Source organism: Pelobates fuscus, chromosome 13 (assembly GCF_036172605.1).
Source record: "Pelobates fuscus isolate aPelFus1 chromosome 13, aPelFus1.pri, whole genome shotgun sequence".
Taxonomy (NCBI): Eukaryota; Metazoa; Chordata; class Amphibia; order Anura; family Pelobatidae; genus Pelobates; species Pelobates fuscus.
In genome coordinates, this window is record NC_086329.1 from 40,464,566 (window position 1) to 40,484,757 (window position 20,192).

At 39.8% G+C, this 20,192-nt stretch overlaps 1 protein-coding gene across 3 annotated transcripts in view; it reads left to right on the forward strand.

Annotated features, from left to right (window-relative positions):
* SLC8A3 (solute carrier family 8 member A3) overlaps positions 1–20,192 on the forward strand; it is a 237,400-nt gene that overhangs the window by 166,864 nt on the left and 50,344 nt on the right. The window contains exon 3 of one of the 3 annotated variants that reach the window (XM_063439532.1): positions 12,719–12,825. The exons of the other annotated variants lie outside the window; for them this stretch is intronic. Within the exon in view, the coding sequence (XP_063295602.1) occupies positions 12,719–12,825 (107 nt within the window). The remainder of the gene's footprint in view (positions 1–12,718; positions 12,826–20,192) is intronic. 3 annotated transcript variants of the gene reach the window in all.

The following is a 20,192-nucleotide window of genomic DNA, read 5'->3' on the forward strand; positions in this document are numbered from 1 at the left end:
GTGCCCTGACTGCCACCACAACCACTTGCACATCTGTAGAGCCCCTGCCTCCCAGTGCCCAGACTACCATCACAACCACTTACACATCTATAGGGCTCCTGCCTCCCAGTGCCAGGACTGCCACCACAAGTTCCGAAGTTCCAAATTGCCATTGGTCTGAATTCCCGAAGCAGAGAATTTTTTTTTACTTACCCGAATTTCTGAACCAAACCACATTTTTTGCCCATGCACATCCCTACTCAAAATCAAATTTTATTAATTGCCTTGCTCCATATTTAGTTGTTACCTTTACAATATATATGCCACTACCCAAGTGAATCCAACATTACCTGGTGTAAATGCAAACTAGGTGTTTGATCTCAACAGTTCATGGTGATCCATGTTATGTATTTTATTGGCAATGACATAGACAGCAGATTGGTTGGAAAACCCTTCTTGTTAAGAGGAATTTTGTTCATTAAAGGGGGAGAGAGGGTTAGAGTGGCAGCTACTACTTAAAGAGTGAAATGTAAACTGACCAGGAGAATTGGGGATACAGTGTACTAAAGTTAATATTACATGGAATGGAGAAAGGGAAATTTAATAGGAAGCAGGTATGGAAGAAGAGGTGGGCCATTTTCAGATCTGTTTATTTCAGGAGAAGATGGGGGCAATGTGTCCCATGCATGGTCCTAGCTTTCTCTTGTCTTAGAGCTTCCCTTCCGTGTCTTCTTCCTTTTTCTTCCCATCGTTATTTCCACTACTTGTCTCTGGTTACTCTCTCAGTAATCTTCCACTTTGGTCTAATACCAACTGACTTTGGTTTCCTTGTGCCACTTTTTTTATTCGTATGCACTGTCAGGGTTTGACTGCGTGTACAACCTTGACTGATCTCTATCAGATAGCGTATCTATAGTACATAGGAGATAGCTACACAATATCAGTTATCTTGTCTCCATAGTAACACCAGTGGGAATTTGCTCTAAACATTCCTCCACATTAGAGTTCTCTCTAAGGATTTTCTTTCTCATTTCACATATTACACACACTTGCAAGTCCTTATGGGCATGGGTGACTCTCTTCCTGTATAATATTCCTATTCAGAGATGGACATTGCTCCTACAACATGAATAATAATTGCTACATTTGGTTGTTGCATTCCCAGCATGCTATGCTACATTCCGTTAGCTTTTGAAATAGAAGATTAAAATAGTAATGTTTTTTTATGTCAATGCAGATATGTTCCCAGGCAGCATGTTGGTTTATATTGAGCTTAGACAATGTGAAAGTGCCCAAATGTTGTAATTGTGGCAAGATTCTGAACTCCTAAGGGGAGTTAATAATTTGTTTAATTCAAGGTTATCAGGATCTTTATAACATTACAATATCATTAGTACTGGTCTGTCTATCCATTGATCTTCTGAACCCATACAATAATGATGAGTAACAATAAATTAAATAGATTACAAAGAATAAAAGTTAATTCTTAACTTGGAAAGATGTTCCGATGTATAGAGATGATGAGAATATTCAGCAGAGCAATTTTATGTGACACTCCTTCAATTACTGTGGCTACTAGATTGGTGGTGAAAAGTCTGTAGTCTGTGGTTCTATCTACATACACCCAGCTATGGGTACTGAGTCTATTGTTTTCAGCCTTGGTTGCAATTCTCCAGCAAATACTCTGTATATCTCTCTTATTGTATTGTTGCCATAATGGCATTTTTTTTTGTATCTATATAAACAATGATTGTAAGGTAGACTACAATTGCCATATTTTGGGGCTTTTCCATGTCAAATACACAAATGAATGTAGCCTCCATTACAACTGGCTTCTTTAATTTAAAAATATTAAGCCGTTATTCATGTTTTATGACGAATAAGATGTACTAGCAGGGATATATGGGATATTCTCAAGGAACTTTTGCAGTTACTGGTGGACATGTATCAGCCATTTCTTTGATGAAGTTCACTGAAGTTTCGTACCATGGGCATTTACAGGAAATCCATGGGCTTCAACAACCAGCTTCATTTTTTTTGTTCTGTTTTAGTGTCTGTTTTTAAAAAATATATATTTTTTTCAAAATCAGCGCTCAATTTTCACTCATCCACTATCCCCTGGTGAGTGCGCCATGGTCTATTGGGCTAGCTCGGCAAATACCTTTTAGACCTGTCTAGTAGAATGCTACTCGAAATTTTGAGCTCCAAGCTATGTAATGCAATAAAAAGCGGTCGTCTACTCCAGCCTAAAGTTTTATTTTAAAATATTTCACTGCATTCGCTGATATTTGTCAGGAAGCAACTTGACTTTTCTTCATTTCTTGCTGTGTGTTTTCAACCATTCTCCTCCGGATGTGATCAAATGTAAGACTACAGAGGGTAATTGTTTACCTTAGCCTGCTGAAAAGAATGCATTCATTTTAAATTATTGGACATTTTCTATAGGCTATGGGGGAAAAAAGAAGCAATTTCTGTTTTCAAGGATTCTTTTTGGTCCGATTCTATCCGTGGTGCCATTATTCAAAGAGAAACACAATATAAACCGGCAAGCATTACATCACTGAAGGAAAACTATGGGAAGAAATTCTATAGACGCTATTTACTTTGAACAACAATCTAATTTATAGGAGTTTTGCACAGCTTTATGAGTATATAATATAATTTACTTTTTTTTTTAAACTTTTTTTTTAATTAAATATTTTTGCAATATATAGACAGTGGTTGTACAGTGAATGTTACCTACTTGAGCATTGCAAACACCATACATCTTAATAAAATTTATTAAAATACACAGCTTTTCTTGCTTTATACCTGCTAATTTCTATATTGACAGGGGAAACATATTTTTGTATATTTGGCTTTATTTTCTCTTTCTTTTTTTTTTCTTTTCAGTTTTGTATTAATATTGCTGTACAGTTTTCCTTATTACAGAAACATTTGGAGCTGTAAAGTATTCGACATGGCACACATTAAATACAATTACTTACCTTAAATTAGGCATCTGTATTATGAGCTATTGCAGCTTGCATTCATACTCTGCAGTATACTCATCCCTCCCCCTCCCCCTTATCTCCTCTGAATGCTATCAAATGATAGCACTTAGTGAGCCTAGTAGTCTTAAAAACATCATTTTATAAGCTCTCTCCCTCTCTCTGTGATTTCTATGAACTAACTTGAAATAACGCTGGTGGATGGAGAGGTTTATTTTCTTAATTTTTGATTTGCAAACCTTCAGCTATGTGTACACCTGATGCAAGTAAAGGGGTTAAGTGTGATACTTGTTAGAAGATAGAAGGTAAAGGAATAGTGTCTAAATGCTATTTTCTCATTAGACAAATGTTGCACTTTTACCTTAACAACAATATTTCCTAGCTAAAGCATTCAGTTAAATTGTCTCAAATTTTGAGCCCTTACCTGACGTCCAAGTTTGATGACTCTCTGGGTACCAGAATCCAAGTCCATTGAAAGCTCAGTGCAAATGCTTTTAATTTAGCTACCAACTAAACTAACTTAGATGTTATTTTCATCTAATGATCGCTGATGGACAGGGGGGACACTAATGTCTTAAATTTAGAAATATTGGTAGATGTAGAAAAGAAAAAAAAACAATAGTGTCACATTTATAGTGTTTATTGCAAAGTATACATTTTTATTCTAAAATCAGATCCGACACCATTGCTTTTATTTATTTATTTTATTTTAAATAGCTATTTGACCGCCAACTGTGCACAGCCAAAATTGATTTCAAAGGTGCACGATCAACATTACCAGAAGTCGTGTTCAGCAGATTAAATTTCTCCAGAGGATTGATACATTGCTCCAGATCATTATTTTTAACGGTCCTTTTGGAGTCGGTTTGTAATGACGGATGATTTTCAGCATGCAATCTTTATTACAGGTTTCTGAATAGTAAAGATGAAAGTATATTAAAAAGGAAAGGTCTTTTTGTTCCCAATCTTACCTGAACATTTGGTAGAGTACGTGAAATAATCACACTTCTTCTTTAAGCTTGTATTGGGAAATAAGTTGAGAAATCACTTTACATTGTTTCCTTAACGGCACGATGCGCAGTAAATAGAAATATGGCCAACCTCTTTAAAAGAAGGGATCCTGCAAGCCCCAAAACGCACAGGCATCTTTTATGGATTATGGTACAGATGACCATACTTGTAACCTGAAATGTTGCTGCTTTGATTTTTAATAGAATTCTAAGTCTTTCAAATATGGGAGTATTGTTTTTATTGAATTAAGATTTTTGACAGAGCCTAACTCTCCAGAATTGGGACGGCACTGTGTGAACGCTGCGAGTGGCCAAACCCTCCCGTAGACACAGCCTAATCATTGTCATGCAAATTTTATTTGATAACGAGGAAATTAAACTGCTCAGCAGAAGACGAGTGTGATTTAGCTGCAAGGAGATACTTGCTTTATTTCAAATAGCTTATAACCGATTTGACAAAAAACAGGACTGCATTGAAAAACACCTTGCATCTTAACCACAGCAATAAGCTGCAGTGGCTATAGTGCTAAAAGTATATATTTAATTACAAATTGTAAAAAAATAAATAACAATAATGAAATCAGTAACTTTGCTAACGTCATCATCACTAGTAGGGCACTGTAGGCACTATAACCATTTCACCCGTCATACTTGTAGTCCCCTGGCACTGTCCATCTGTTTACTAGTAAACAATTTTTAAGCTAAATAAGGGTCCATTGGGGGTGTTCCTTAGCAGAGATTACACACTTCCTTGTAGTTATACTGATTCATACCAACAATGAGCTCTGTGATTGTGCACACCCTGAGCATGCAGCTAAAACTGTTTAATGTCACTATCCAAACATGGCTATTAGATATGGCTACCGACTATTTGTTTAATCCGTACCACTCCAGACTTGTTAAACTCTAGATCTTAATCTCCTTTGTATAACAACTTTGGACCCTCTCAGGATGCAGATCTCTTGAGTTGTCATATCCCACTTCCTGCGAGAATATGTTTGGAACCCTAAGGCAACAGTACACTGGTGGCGGTTAGATATAGTTGTCAAATACTTTTATCAGAGCTGAAGATTGACAACAATGACATATGATCTGTGTACAACACTACCTGCCGCACATACAGATGAATATAAAACTTTTTGATGATTGTGAGTGCCTCATTGTTAATCTGAAAATATTTTTGCTCAGTGATCTGGAGGCAAATGCAATGGGTCACTCTGAGCCATCTGGCATAACATGGGACAAGACCGGCCCCCAGTCCATAGAGTAATGTATCAGAAGCCACAGTAACTGGTTGGAACCAAATCTCCGGAGGGTGATATTAAAAGTTTAGTTTTGTTGAATGCTGCATCACAGAGGAGTGTCCATACTCATTTTGTATTGGCATACAAACCGCAAGGAAAGGGGTATAGTAAGTCAGCCAAATTTGAGGGCAACCTAAAATAATAGTTGCCTTGATCTAAGTGAAAGCATAACTGTACAACATTCACTGGTGTTGAAACTTGGGTCAATGCCTGTACCTTCCTTTCTGGTGCATGGGTGCATGGAGACCATCTTTGTACACCACGTGAGGACAAAACTCTTAGCTCTCCCTGAAAAAGTCACATTTTAGTAAACGGACTTACAGTCCATGTGGCTCAAAGCATTGCACAACAAGTTCCACATTGTTTTTGTGCTCATCATCTGTTGCTCCTGTAATGAGCATATCATCAAGCATACAACTTGTGTGTGGAATACCTGCAAGAACTTGATCCATAATCTTTTGCCAGATTGCAGAGGCAGAAACAACTCCAAAAATAAGATAATTATAACAAAATAGACCTTTATTTGTATTTTTTTGTCAGGAGATGTCAAGAGTTGGTGAACCATGCATTTCATATCATGCTGTAGATACTGCTTAATGTAATTTTTTTTAGTGAAACACTGGCCACCAGCAAGGTATGCAAATAGGTCTTCAGAACATGGGCATATGTCTACTTTTAACTTCTTATTGAGGGCTCTGAAATAACTACATACGCGGATGCCTTCATTCCTCTTACGCACTGGAACAATGGGAGCAGCCCAGTCACTGTGTCCAACTGTCGAAATTATATCTTGTTCTTGTAGGGAATACAGATTAATGAACAGCGCACACACAAAAATACAGTTTTAAATGTTTACAAGGTAAACACCTAAAAACCTATCTCCGCAAACAAATATGGGGTTTCGTTTCCACCATATGGCCATTTCATGTTAAGCCTACCACTAGTTGATGGTACCACAATATCGGTATCACTGCTGAGAAATGCATGTTCCAGGTGTGCACCCAATTCCCTCTTTGTTCTTGTAGAGTGGCCAACTCTTTCTAAATAGCATCTCTGAAGGCGAAATGCATCGAGCAGGGCTTGAAAACATTGGTTACTGCACCTCTTTTAAGATGTAATTCTGCTAACTTAAAAGTCACTGCCAACAAACACCACAAACATCTCAATACTTAGAAGCAAACGTTCTCTGATAACATTCCGTTTCATTCTCTAAATTATACATTTATTCTCAGCATATTTAAAATGTAGTAATGCATAAAAAGGGATAGTAAGAGCTGTTCTCAGCAGTGGCAAACACATTTTGGAAGATAATTACGGATTGGTTTTAGGCAGTAACAAATGTTGCATAAACTGTGCATCTTGGATATTCTGACAGAAAAATAATAGAAGTAACAGGCACTTCTGTTATGAAGTAGCAATTGCAAGAGTGGAATAAAGTTGTGAAAAAGGAAAGAGCTGGATCTCTTGAACAATAGCATTAGTATTCCGAAGCATAGATATTGCTCATTTAGCTTGAGCAGAGTATGTGCATGTCTTGAACAATATATCTCTGCAGTGTCCCTGAGCCAGAGTCTGTCTGGCCGATTTTTGTTTTCAAATGCAACGTTAACAGTTCATTGGTAACTTCATGCTAAATATAGGCAGGTAGGGCCTGAAAAACCCAGAAGCAAATTACTAGAGGTGGCTAGCAGAATAAAAAGCATTTGCTGAGGCAGAGTCGGTCGAAAGAATGAGCTGTCCGTCAGCATTGTGTTGCTAGATATAACCGGAAGGATGGCTGGCCTTCCAAAAAATAAAAAAATGTGACTGACAGCTCTACTTCCCAAAGGGCTCTACATGGTCAGCAGACTTTTTCTTTTTGTAGGTTTTTATTTATTTATTTTATATTGTGGCAAGTACATTTCTCAGGCTTTGTCATCTTCCATCCTTCTACAGATTATAATATTTATATTTCAGGATACCATGCCCATGAATACTGTGATTTGGAAAATACAATTCTGCTTATGGGGACATTTCTTACCTAGGGTCTGCCAGGCACTGCTCCCTGTCTCCACTATTCATGCAACAGGGATGGAACAAGACTTTGCTGTGGGGCTTCTCTCAGGAGACCGGGAGCAGCACCTGGAGGTCCCACCAGTAAGAAGTCAAATTGTTCAAAAACTATTTGAGTACTTACAATGTCGGGGCTCTAAAGCACTCCTGATTACATAACCACTACAGCGATACACAATATATCAAGCAATGCAATACCGAAATATGCATTTTTACATTGGAATCCCTAAACAAAAATCATGATCTTGCAACCCTATTCTATTATGACCACATTTGACTACGCACAGTGCTGTAACAGTACACTTAGCCCCAAGAGTCTTGCTTAAAACCTGTGCACTATTTTTGTGTGCTATTAAAATGCCTGCAAATTGGAAAGGGACAAGGTGATTATTAATAATGCGTTGCCTGCCAATCCTGGACATACTTGAAAAAGAGAGAAATCTTAATGTACCCATCTTGGTAAAATATTTTATAAATAAATAAATAAATACTTGCAGGTTATGGCATTCAGACCAATACCTGTAGAAGTGGGAAGGGTAACATAGTTATGGATCCCAGCTTTATACCATGTATTCCAACTGCAAGTGTCACATGCAGTTTAAAATTGTACTTGCTATGTGTCTTTAAATCGTACATAGTCCAGGTTTTCTTTATCAGGAGTATTCTATTTCTTTCCTTTATAACCTTGTGTGATCACAGCAGGAAATTATATGTTGTGCTTTTTTCTCCTAAAGAAAAATTACAGGCCGACAGTTTGATATTCAAACGCAAATCACCCAATCTCCAGCAATTATGTAGCTTCAGTGTTAATTTATTTCCTCATTATCGTAACTGGGGTTTTCTGGCAGTTAAACCCCGCTATGATATCTTTAGAAATGCCTGTTGCTGGTTAGCTGATCGAGAGCCAGTGTGCCTGCCTTTAACTTGCTGAGTGAATGAACCAGTGGGAGGATTGACAATAATGGAAGCTCTCATTTGATTGCTCTAAGACACAAAATAACCACAGCATTTGTTAAAAAGCAATATATGTATATATCAATATCAGCTGGTGGGAAATAATAGGACAATAAATGTTTATTATAAATTCTAAAGCCGATTATAGTGACATTCCTATATAATATAATTTACAGTGTGGGTAAGGAAAACACATGGAACATTGTTAACGTAACATGAGCGATTTCATTTTCAAACAGTGGGGAAGAATATTCTCTGTGTGACCCCGTGGTTTTATTCATAGAAATTTCTGAAATACGCTCATAGCATTGGCAATATAGTTGTGATCTCTGTACAGAATACAAATCATTTTCTCCCTCTGTTATATAGTTGCCATAAAACTTGTTTTATCTGTCTTGGCACTTATCATTTGACATGTATGTATAGGTGTTAGGGATATTACAATTTCCCTAATTGTGCCACAATGACATTTGGTTCTGGAGGACAGCGAAATATAGCACCAGGGTAAATGTAGCTTTAATTGCTGCCAAAGGTGTTTCAACTAAGTAGCAAGTTAAGGGTCTAAATCCGGGCCGGATTAACATAGGGGCTGATGGAGCTGCAGCTCCAGGCCCAGGCCCAGGCCCATGGAATAGGCTTATTGATTTAAAAAAAAAAAACATCATTTTTTTACACACACTACTCTTAGTGTTGCCAGGTATTTCTCATGTATTTCTTATGGTTTCCAGGTATTTCTCAGAAGTATTTGAGGCTGCCTAGCCGGTGCCGATATTGCAGTAATACCGACAGCACAAATGTCTGTCTCAGTATAAACAGAAATTATTCTGCAATACCAACGCCGGCCAGTAGGAGTCGCTGTTTGTGTGGAGAGAGGCAGGGATGAGAAGTTACAGCATCTCCCTCCCTGCCTCTCTCTACTCACTGATCTGCGGGGAGCAGCTCTGCTCTGAGAGTCCAGACAGCAGCTCCGAGCCCGCGAGACATGGGGACGGTGAGAGAATTGATGACACTGAGACATTGGGACACTGGGAGACATAGGGACACTGGGAAACATGGGGACCCTGAGACACTAGGGACACAGTGGCCCCTAGTCTCCCAGTGTCCCCATGTCTCTCAGTGTCCCCATGTCTCCAGGTGTCCCTGATGTCTCTCGGTGTCACTAGTGTTTGTGTCCCTAGTCTCCCAGAGTCCCCTAGTCTCCCAGAGTCCCCTAGTCTCCCAGAGTCCCCTAGTCTCCCAGAGTCCCCTAGTCTCCCAGAGTCCCCTAGTCTCCCGGTGTCCCTATGTCTCTCAGTGTCACCATGTCTCTCAGTGTCCCCATGTCTCTCCCAGTGTCTGTGTCCTAGTGACATTGGGACACTGGGAGACATGGGGATACAAACACTAAGTCACATTGGGCGACACTAGGGGACATTGGGCGACACTAGGGGACATTGGGGGACACTGAGACACTAGGGGACACTGAGAGACATGGGGATACTGGACAACTTTAAGACCTGGGAGACATGGGGCACTCCCAGTGTCCCCATGTCTCCCAGCCAGTGTCCCTAGTATTTCCATATCCCCATGTCTCCCAGTGTCCCTGGTGTCTCTCAATGTCTGCCGTGGGCCAGTGTCCCTAGTGTCTCATTGTTTTCTAGTCTCCCAAAGTCCCCTAGTCTCCTAGTGTCTCATTGTCCCCTAATATAAAAGAAAAAAATATCAGGCACTCACTGTGATAGATTTAAGCAGGTTTATTGGACAACGCAACGTTTCAACCTGTACCCCCAGGTCTTTATCAAGTCTCCAGTGTCATCTATATATCAGTGTCCTCTATATATCAGAGTGTCTCAGTGCCCCTTGTCTCCCAGTGTCCCTTATGTCTCCCAGTGTCCGTAGTGTCTGTGTCCCCATGTCTCTCAGAATCCCCTAGTCTCTCAGTGTCCCCATGTCTCACAGTGCCCCCAAGTGTCTCGGTGTCCCCTAGTATAGAAGAAAAAAATCTCAGGCACTCACTGTGATAGATTTAAGCAGGTTTATTGGACACCGCAACATTTTGACCTGTACCCAGGTCTTTATCAAGTCTCCAGTGTCCCCTATATATCACAGTGTCCCCTATGTATCACGGTGTCTCAGTGCCCCATGTCCCCTCGTGTCCCAAAGTCAACCAGTGTCCCCATTTCTCCATGTCTCCCAGTGTCCCCAGGTCTCTCAGTGTTCCCTAGTATCTCAGTGTCCCCATGTCTCCCAGTGTCCCAATATCGCTCAATGTCCCCTAGTGACATGGGGACACAGACACTAAGGGACTGGTAGACATGGGGACACAGACATGCCCCCTGTTTGTGTATGTTCGCCCCTTTTGGCAGATTTGTGTCAGTGGCCCACCCTTTTACCCCATCCATAGAGTTCCTGCTTTACTGGACACTGCTGTTAGGGGGTATGGGTTTACTTGAAGATGAAAGTGTGAGATTAGCATAGGGTATGTGTTTTCTCATAGCTGCATCCTATGAGTTTCCCTTCAGCACCATCTACATCAGATACATGACGCTTAGGAGGTAGGACTGTTTTAGTGTTTTTGGTAAATAAGATTTTGTAATTAGGCCCATCATAATTGTTAGCACCAGGCCCATCGGGCTCTTAATCTGGCCCTGGTCTAAATACTTTACTCAAGGTGATATTTCAGTTCTTTTCTGCTTATTATATTTGCATTGGTGTAAAGAAAATCATTCCAATGTCATTATGCGGTGTTGTGTGTAGATTGATGTGAAAAAAAATAATATAAACAATTAAATGAATGGATCTGAAAACTTTCTAAATGCACTGTATATACCCAGGGGCTCATCCCTTTCCAAAAAAAAACTTATATTTCGCACTTCAATAAGGTAGCAGGTCAATTGTAAAAATAAAAAAAACTTGAGTTTGTCAGACAAAAAAAATTTAGGGACTTGTTCGTTACAGTTTGCCAAGGGTCATCCATCTGACGTTTGACAAAATAAGTTCCATAGAGAGCTGAATCCCCTGGACATAAAGGACACTCAAAAAAAGATTGTTAAAGGGTTACTCCAAGGCACCATGACAACTTCAGCGATATGAAATTGGCACAATAGTTGTAATCTGTAGTTGCAGCTTTTCACTGAGAAACACTGCCCATATAGAATTAAAGCACTTTGCTGCCAGAGGTCTAACTCTCTATCCGGGTTGGCTAATATGAATTCTGTGCATATTGGGTATTTCCTGTCAACATGCAGAGTATGCTGATGACAGACAACCAATGATAACACATCTCGCCACTACATTCCCACAAAGTCACCATATTAGCCTGTCCTCTAGAAAGTCCCTCCAGCTCTAGTGGAGGGGTGGGGGGATGTCATCAGAGGAACAACAGGCTGTGTGGGATCACAGGTAAGTATATTATTTTGTTTACTTATTTTTATGCGGGGGAAAGGGGGTAGGAGAACCAAGGAGAACCAAGGCTTACTCCAACTAAAAACAGTGTTTTTAATAAAACTATTTTTTTTTTGGTTGGAGTAACCCTTAAAGTAAAAAAAAATAAGTGAAAGCACTATAAATAATTATTAATATATTAACACAGAGCATGCATCATCCACCCACTTGCTTTCCCTATCATTGATGCACTCTGTTAATGTTACATGGTGCACTATGAGCGTCACTGCATGTAAGGAGAAATCCTCAAAGAGGAGGAGCATCGCCACCTGCTGTTAAAATGTGCCAATGCATCAGGATGTTTCTGGATTCTAAACTTTCTCAAGCTTATTTCGATTTTTTAAAAATGATTTATTTGGGTTGTATGAAGATATATTTTGTGCAACCTGTGTGAGTTGGACAATTTATTTTCAGCTGTTTATCAGCATCAGGCATCTCAGAATTGCTTCATTTTGCAGACTCCTTGCACATAGTACAGCCATTTGAGAATAGGTTGTGGTGTGCCACATCCCGAAATGTAGATTACTGGGTGTTGGAGGGAATGATAGAGGAAGATCTAAACTCTACGTTCTCCAATCTAGATTGTTGGTTAAATATGAGGTTGCAGAACTCCGGGATACCCTGGCGCCTGCGGCCCAGTCACACCTGCACATCCCCAAACTTTACCATTTTGTTGTGCAATTGTATTTATTAATATTATTTATATATTTGTGCTCTACATCTTTGTACTAGTACTACACGAGGGGGCATCCCGTGCAAATGTTGGACAGAACGCCATTAAATCATCCTGAATTAATTTCTAGGGCTCTCTTAACTACAACACATTTCACGGTTCTAACAGCTGACCTCCTGCTGCTCTGCACTTACTTTGATGGCTTCATAATCCTTTGTTGCAAAAATATTAATCGTAACAACTGGGGCGTATACTTTTTCTCTTTTCCTTCTTTTTTTTTTTTTTCCACCTCCTTTTATTTCATTGTGACATGTATTATTTTTCCATCCACAGCAAAACAATTCACATCAAAATAATTGATGACGAGGAGTATGAGAAAAACAAGAATTTCTTCATTGGACTGAGAGCGCCACACCTTGTGGACATGAGTGTGCAGAAAGGTTTAGTAGCTGCTCTGTCACACTAACCGCCTTTTGCTAGTTACCCTTGCTGTCCTGCACTGCATCTAACCTGCATCCTCTCCCCATCCTTGCTCTGTGCATCAGCTCTAACTCTTAATTAACTCATTAATTGACTTATCAAACCTTTTTACCACCTAACAGTGCCATGCATTCATCTAACGACTAACTTCCTTTCCTGCTTGAGGGACCTCTACTGTGTGTTTGAATTGTTGAACTGTTCTCCCGGGAAGATCATTCGGTTAGTTGATGTAGAAGATTTTAATGGATTAGGGATCTCTGAAAGTTTTTTTTTTTTTTTTTTTATTATGGGTCATACCTTCAATAGAAAACATGTTTTCATTTGTTGTTTCTCAATGGGTTAGGCATCAAGGCTTGGACTTGTTGGTAAGCCATACCCAGGTTTTTGATCATAACGTTTGGGAGATAAACTCCACGACAAAGACTTCTTTAACCTTCAGCTTAATCCATAAAATAATAACATAGACAATTGTGTGTGCGATAAGCTTTGTCAAGCACTGGCACTCCCCTTTCTATGGACTTGAACTGCCATCATGCTAAACATTTTTGTTGGCTGACTTTGATGATGGTCACAGACATATAGGAATTTGACCGAATGTGCATCAGAGGCTCTGATTTTGCAAAACCTCAGGGAATTAACCAGGCATGGTGCTTGCCATTAGACCTGAACAATATTTCTCCAAAACAGGACTTGACAACACCTTGACAACACCTACCATCTGTTTTACTACATTCTGTATTATATTCGATTACAGAATTATGACATGACTGCAGATACAATTGCAACCTTTGCACAAAGCCTGCACAATACAGAGTACCACCGCATGCACGTACACATTGGATTTCTGTTGGCTCTTTATTGTCACATTTATTTTTAACCCCTTAAGGACACATGACGTGTGACATGTCATGATTCCCTTTTATTCTAGAAGTTTGGTCCTTAAGGGGTTAAGAATTCCTGCCTCCTAATTTGCTATATGTGACCCGCAGATTTATTTCCTATTTGGCTACCCACATTATGCAACAAAGCCACAATAAGTAAGCAATATAAAGTTCCCCTTGTACATTAATTCATGTGATGCCATAGTTGTGGCAAGGGTTGGCCATCCTTCCCGATTAGTATAGAATAGGCTGTCTTTCTTGAGTTTATTTCATGCTCACACCAATAATATGCATATCTAAAGCCTTCTTGAGCTTTATCGTATTTTTTTTAGTTTCTACCACCTATGGTGGTAGGCTGTTCCATTTCCATTTATGACTGTGTCTGTAAAATAAAATAAATGCCTCCGGGCACGGACATCAGGGCCGCCACCAGAAATTTTGGGGCCCCTGACAAAGCACAAGGTCTGGGCCCCCCCCCTCCCTGCCCGGCCTGCCGCCCCTCTCCCCCCCCCCAATGAATGCAGTATGTGTGTTAGTGTAGTGGATGAAGAGTGTGTGTTAGTGCAGTGAATGCAGTGTGTGTTAGTGCAGTGAGTGTTAGTGCAGTGAATACAGTGTGTGTGTGTCAGTGTAGTGAATGCAGTGTGTGTGTTAGTGCAATGAATGCAGTGTGTGTTAGTGCAGTGAGTGTCAGTGCAGTGAATGCAGTGGGTGTGTCAATGTAGTGAATGCAGTGTGTGTCAGTGTAATGAATGCAGTGTGTGTTAGTGCAGTGAATGCAGTGTGTGTCAGTGTAGTGAATGCAGTGTGTGTGTCAGTGCAATTAATGCAGTGTGTGTGTTAGTGCAGTGGATGCAGTGTGTGTGTGTTAGTGCAGTGTGTGTCAGTGTAGTGAATGCAGAGTGTGTCAGTGTAATGAATGCAGTGTGTGTGTTAGTGCAGTGGATGCAGTGTGTGTGTTAGTGCAGTGGATGCAGTGTGTGTTAGTGCAGTGGATGCAGTGTGGGTGTGTTAGTGCAGTGTGTGTCAGTGTAGTGAATGCAGTGTGTGTGTTAGTGCAGTGGATGCAGTGTGTGTGTTAGTGCAGTGGATGCAGTGTGTGAGTGTAATGAATGCAGTGTGTGTATGTGTTTAGTAGTGTATGCATGTAAATGTAGTACTAGTAATGTAAATTTATTTTTGTTATTCCCCCCTCCCTGTTTCTTACCTGGTTCAGGGAGGGGGGAAGATCCTTTGATCCCTGGTGGTCCGGTGCCATTGTAGGGCCCCCCGGCTCCCTATACTTGCAGAGGGGGCCCAGCGGACTGCAGGAACACTTTCCAGCATTTCCTGCTCTCACTCCCGCGAGATGTGGTGTGCGCGCCGCGCGGAGCATTGCCATGGCAACGCTCTAACGGCCGCACGTCTCGCGGCAGTTAGAGACAGGGAAATGCTGGAAAGTGTTCCTGCAGTCCGCTGGGCCCCCTCTGCAAGTATAGGGAGCCGGGGGGCCCGCGGCTGCACATATATATAGCGATGATCGCTATATATATGTGCAGAAAGTAATTGTGGGGCCCTGGACTGCCAAAGCAGTCCGGGCCCCCCAGGACCGCCGGGCCCGTGACAACCGTCACGGTTGTCACCCCCTGATGGCGGCCCTGACGGACATTACATTTTTCTCCCCTGTTGTCAAGTTGTTTCCTCTTGAGTTAGCTGCTGTCCTTTATATGTGATAGATCCTTCCTGCAGAGCTTAGTGTGAGGCATATGATTGGCTGGGCTTAAAGTCTCTTTAAAATGTATTTTATCAATTTAAAAGCTTCACCTATCGTACGGTTAATACATAAAACAAAAATGTTCAAAAATAATCAGTTAAAAGTAATGAAAAAAGGATACACCTGTTTGAAGATTTGAAATTTTGTTTCAAACCACTTTCACAAATGGTTTAACCCCAAATGTATCCTCTTCTGCCCCCTTCAACATCCACTTTCTGAAAAATGAAGGGTTGAACTGCAGCAGCTAGGGGTGCCATTTACAGCAGTCAACTTAGGCTCTAATCAGATCAGTAGCTCTCCATTCATAAAAAAATGCCCTGATTTTTGTTCAAATTATTCTCAAGATATTTTGTGAATGGGGAGCTATTGACTGGCTTAGAACATCAGCTCACTGCTCTAAGCCAATCAGCTACACCCCTGGCAGTTCAAATTTCCAGAAAGCAGTTGTTTGAGGGGGCAGAACGGAACTGAGCAGGAAGGGGCGTCATTCATTAACTTTTTAAACCCTAAAGGTAAGCCAGCGCCAGGCACCTCATTGCACCATTACATTTCATTTCTATAAAATTGTTATGGTGCTCAGTTTTCTTTTAAGGGGACACTCTTAAGAAGCATGGTCACTGCAGCTCATTGAAGTGGATATGGTGACATAAGTGCATGCCACATGTTTTGGTATTAAAACATTTTGGAGCAGTTTGATAGGGCTTTCTATAGCCGCCCTACCAGTCCCCCTCTTGAAAGCATTGAACTATAGCCATATAGTACCATCAACTCCTTTGATATTTCACCCATATTTCTTCATCCTCAGTCTTCCCTGCCTGACCAACCTTAGATCACCAGCTTTTAATCTCCCATGATCTATGACTGCTGACACTTGACAATTGTTGACAGTGAAACAAACATTGCTTTTTCAAGTTTTGTGAACCCATAAGACCAAGTAGTCCCTGATTTGTCTTAGGGATGTCTTTGGATTGTGTTGGGATTTCCATGACTATCAAAATCATTAAAGAAGTATATTTAGTAATGATCATATCTTTCTAAAATACTCAGACGTGACATAGCTGCTTTAATCGGCAACTGTCCCTTCTCAGGGTTACTATGTTGACTTACCCTGTATGTATCAAATATGTGTTTGTTAGATTAACTCATTGGACCCCAGGCAATAGGAGACCTTGCAAGTTACACCCATATACACCTGACTCACATACACGCACCGCCTACATGTACATCCTTGTGTTTGCAGAACGGGTTGCAATAAGGGGGTTTAAAGCTTAAGTGAGGGACTGGAGCTTTTGTGTATGAGATTGGAGCTGTAGTGGAGAAATAAGGGCTGTAGAGGGGGGTGTGTGGCTTTAATGGGGGGATGGAGACTGTAGTGTGGGAGTTAGGTGGTTATGAGCTGTAATGTGTGATAGGGAATGTAATGGGGGTAAGGGCATAATGATGGCATAGAGTCTGTAATATGGGGTAGAAACTGTAATAGAGGGCTAGATATTGGGTACACATGAGCTGTAGTGGGGAGACATGGGCTCTAATATGGAAATCTGTAATCTTAACCATAGTGGGGGAGATAGGGACTGTAGTGGAGAGACAGATGCTGAGAGGAAATATATGTATACTTTTTAAATAGGGGGTGTAGTTGGGTTATTAGGGCTGTAGTGTGTGTTTGCGGTCTCTAATGGGGGAATATGGGCTGTGGTGGGGAGACAATGGCTCTGGTGGAGGAATTTGTGCTTTAATGGAGGCATGGGGGGGCACTGGGGTAAAAAACATAATACATTTTAATTAAAAAAATAACTTTTCATTATTCCCCCTCCCAGTGTCTTACCTTAGGCAGGTAAGGTAAAATCCTTGGTGTTTTTGTGATCCGAGTAGTCCAGTGCGATGAGCACCTAGCTTCCCTGGTGGTCCAGTGTATCTGCTTTCATGACGTCTGGTGTTCAGCGCGTTGTCATGGTATCCCTCAGCAACACTCTAAACACCAGAGCTCACTGGAGGAATTCTGGCCAGTCTGGCAGATGGACAAGTGCTCTCTAGATTTAGAGATGACCACCGAGCATACACGGCGGCTGTCATCCCAAATAGAGTACTGCATTTAGCCTGAGCGGAGGACCCCAAACCCGCTAGCAAGGCTGGGCTTTTCCCAGGTCCCCTCCCTGTTCCTTGGGTATTGCGAGTATCAAATAGTCAGTCTGCCACCGGTACTTCTTTATGAGCAGCATTACATTGGACAGAAAATATTCTTCAGACTGTCCCAGCACTGGATCACAGGCACATTTAATAATAATAATAATAACGTCTTTGTTTAAAAATACCCTGCCAACTCTTGCCTCACCCTCCTCTACCTCTTATTGTAAGCATATTTCGGTGGGGCCTATTTTATATTTAATTTTTTTTACAGGCCTACCCACATGACTGTTTCGACACAACCAAACTGACTTACTTTATTCCCTCGACCAATTCAACTTTTGTCCCGACCACAAATAATTATATATATATTAAATCTGAAGTGTTTCTTTACCCTAGATATATAGAAATAACAACATATATCTCTCTGGTTGCTATTGTAATTGTATATTTTAAGAGTACCCTTCTCTAATGTCTTGTGACTCTTTCTGCATTCCAATACATGTAAAGTGTTATTGCTATCGTGCATTGTCAGCAAGGGTGTTTTGGGACATTTTTTCCAGGCTGTTTTATTTCTATATTTATGTATGCAGTTTCTGATTGCTTTGACCTACATACATTTTCATGGCAAAGGGCATGCAGTGCAGTATATTACCTTTGCAATCTTGCTATAACTATATCAGTTTCAGTCTGCAACAGTCTCTATCAAAGTAGTCTAATGTGAAAAATGTGTCTCCCTAATAAAAAAGAAAAAAGGACAGAAAAAAAAAGATACTTTAATACCGCCCATTTTTAATGTTTTGCAAATAAATATAAATAATAATAAAGTCAAGCTCCAATAGGGGGCTTATCTCTAGCAATTTTCCTCAAATCACTTTAATTTTATTTCTTAAAAGTCCTCAACCAGTACAAACCATGTACATTTTCTATTTTTTCTTTTCCTTTCTACTAAATGAGGACTACTAAGAATTTAAAATTAAAGTGATTTGAGGACAATTGCTGGAGATAAGCCTCCTATTGGAACCATACTGGAACCATACCATGAATTCAGTCCTTAATTCGATTGTGCAGACATTGTATCTAAATCATGAGGAATATCACCAGGGATTGCAATAGGCAAGTATTTATCAACAAACTCCGCAAGGCAAGAATGACCCAGCTGCCCGTTCCTCAAGTGTGTACGTTGCAAATTGGTAATTTTATTATTTGATTTCTCATTTTTTTTTGTTCATATTTTCTTTTATCAACTGCAGTTTTGTCGTAAAGGGATTATTCTCTTTGACACAGGTGCAAACTTTTTTTCAGTATTTCTTTAGACTGTCTTCATGAAACATAAGAGAGAATAGATAGACTACATACTGTTATTTGTCTCTGTCTTATAAATAGATGTGGGGGAAGTAAATTACAAAGATCGGTGCCACAGAGAAAACATTTCTGGTGTTTATAATTACCCTCAAGAATTGGCTCTGTGCTTCGAGTGGTGTTATAAATTGAATAAAAGCAATTGAATTGTAATTTTATTTTATGCGAAAGCATGAGTCTATTAGCGTTGATAATGCTGAGGTATGCTTGTTTGAGTGTATTCTGAGGATAATTCAATCCTTTTCGTCTTGTTATTAATTATTTCTCTTGGAATGGAGCAAAGTCATTTTCTAAATAATTGTTATGTGAATTCATATAATAAAGTAGTACTGTTTTTTTTTAGTTTTTTTTTTTTTTTGATTGGTTATATTTTAACACATCAAAATATATCTATTAATATAAATGTCTTAAAAAAAAATATTTAATTTAAAATACTGGCAAACGGTTTGTATAAATAATAACATTTTAAAGGAAAAATGAGGTCAGCGCTACCAGACACTGTGCACACCATGGTGCTACCAACAACATACGTTTCGGACTCTTGCTCTTTATCAATGCAAATGTCCTGTTTGTATAAATATGTCTTTTAACCTGAATGTTTAAAAAAACAAAAAAACTAAAACTTTTAGAAAAAATACAAGCAAACAGTTTGTATGAATATAACTTTTAATTGGAATGTCTAAAAAAATGTTTTTACTTTTTAAATAAAATACTGGTGAACTGTTGGTATATACTTGTGCTTACAGACTTTTATAAACTGATCAATTTGCATAATAACCCTCTATTGGTATGTTTAGATTTATATATTTTTTACAATTTAGTAGATCTACCCAGAAGAAAACAAATGCATTTTTTTTCTGCATGATTTCTTTAGAGACATCTGAAAAACACAGCTTGCAAAACCTTTGCAAGTCTCCCCCTCTTTCTCTAATAGACTGAAAGTCTGAACTGGTGAATACTCCAATCAGAGGCAGGCACATCATCGTGACTTTTCTTTGCTTCTTGATCACCTGTAATACAGCTCTTTAGGAAGGGGAGAGGAGTTGTGCTCTAGTTTGATAGCCGGGCGGGTGTTTCTGCCCGCATGTTCTAAACTGTCAAAAATAGGACAGACTCCAAACACATAAAGCACTTCAACAAGCTGGATGTTGATGTGTGATCTTTTAAATGAGTGTTCCTCATTGTGTACTTGCCTGATGTGTTTGAT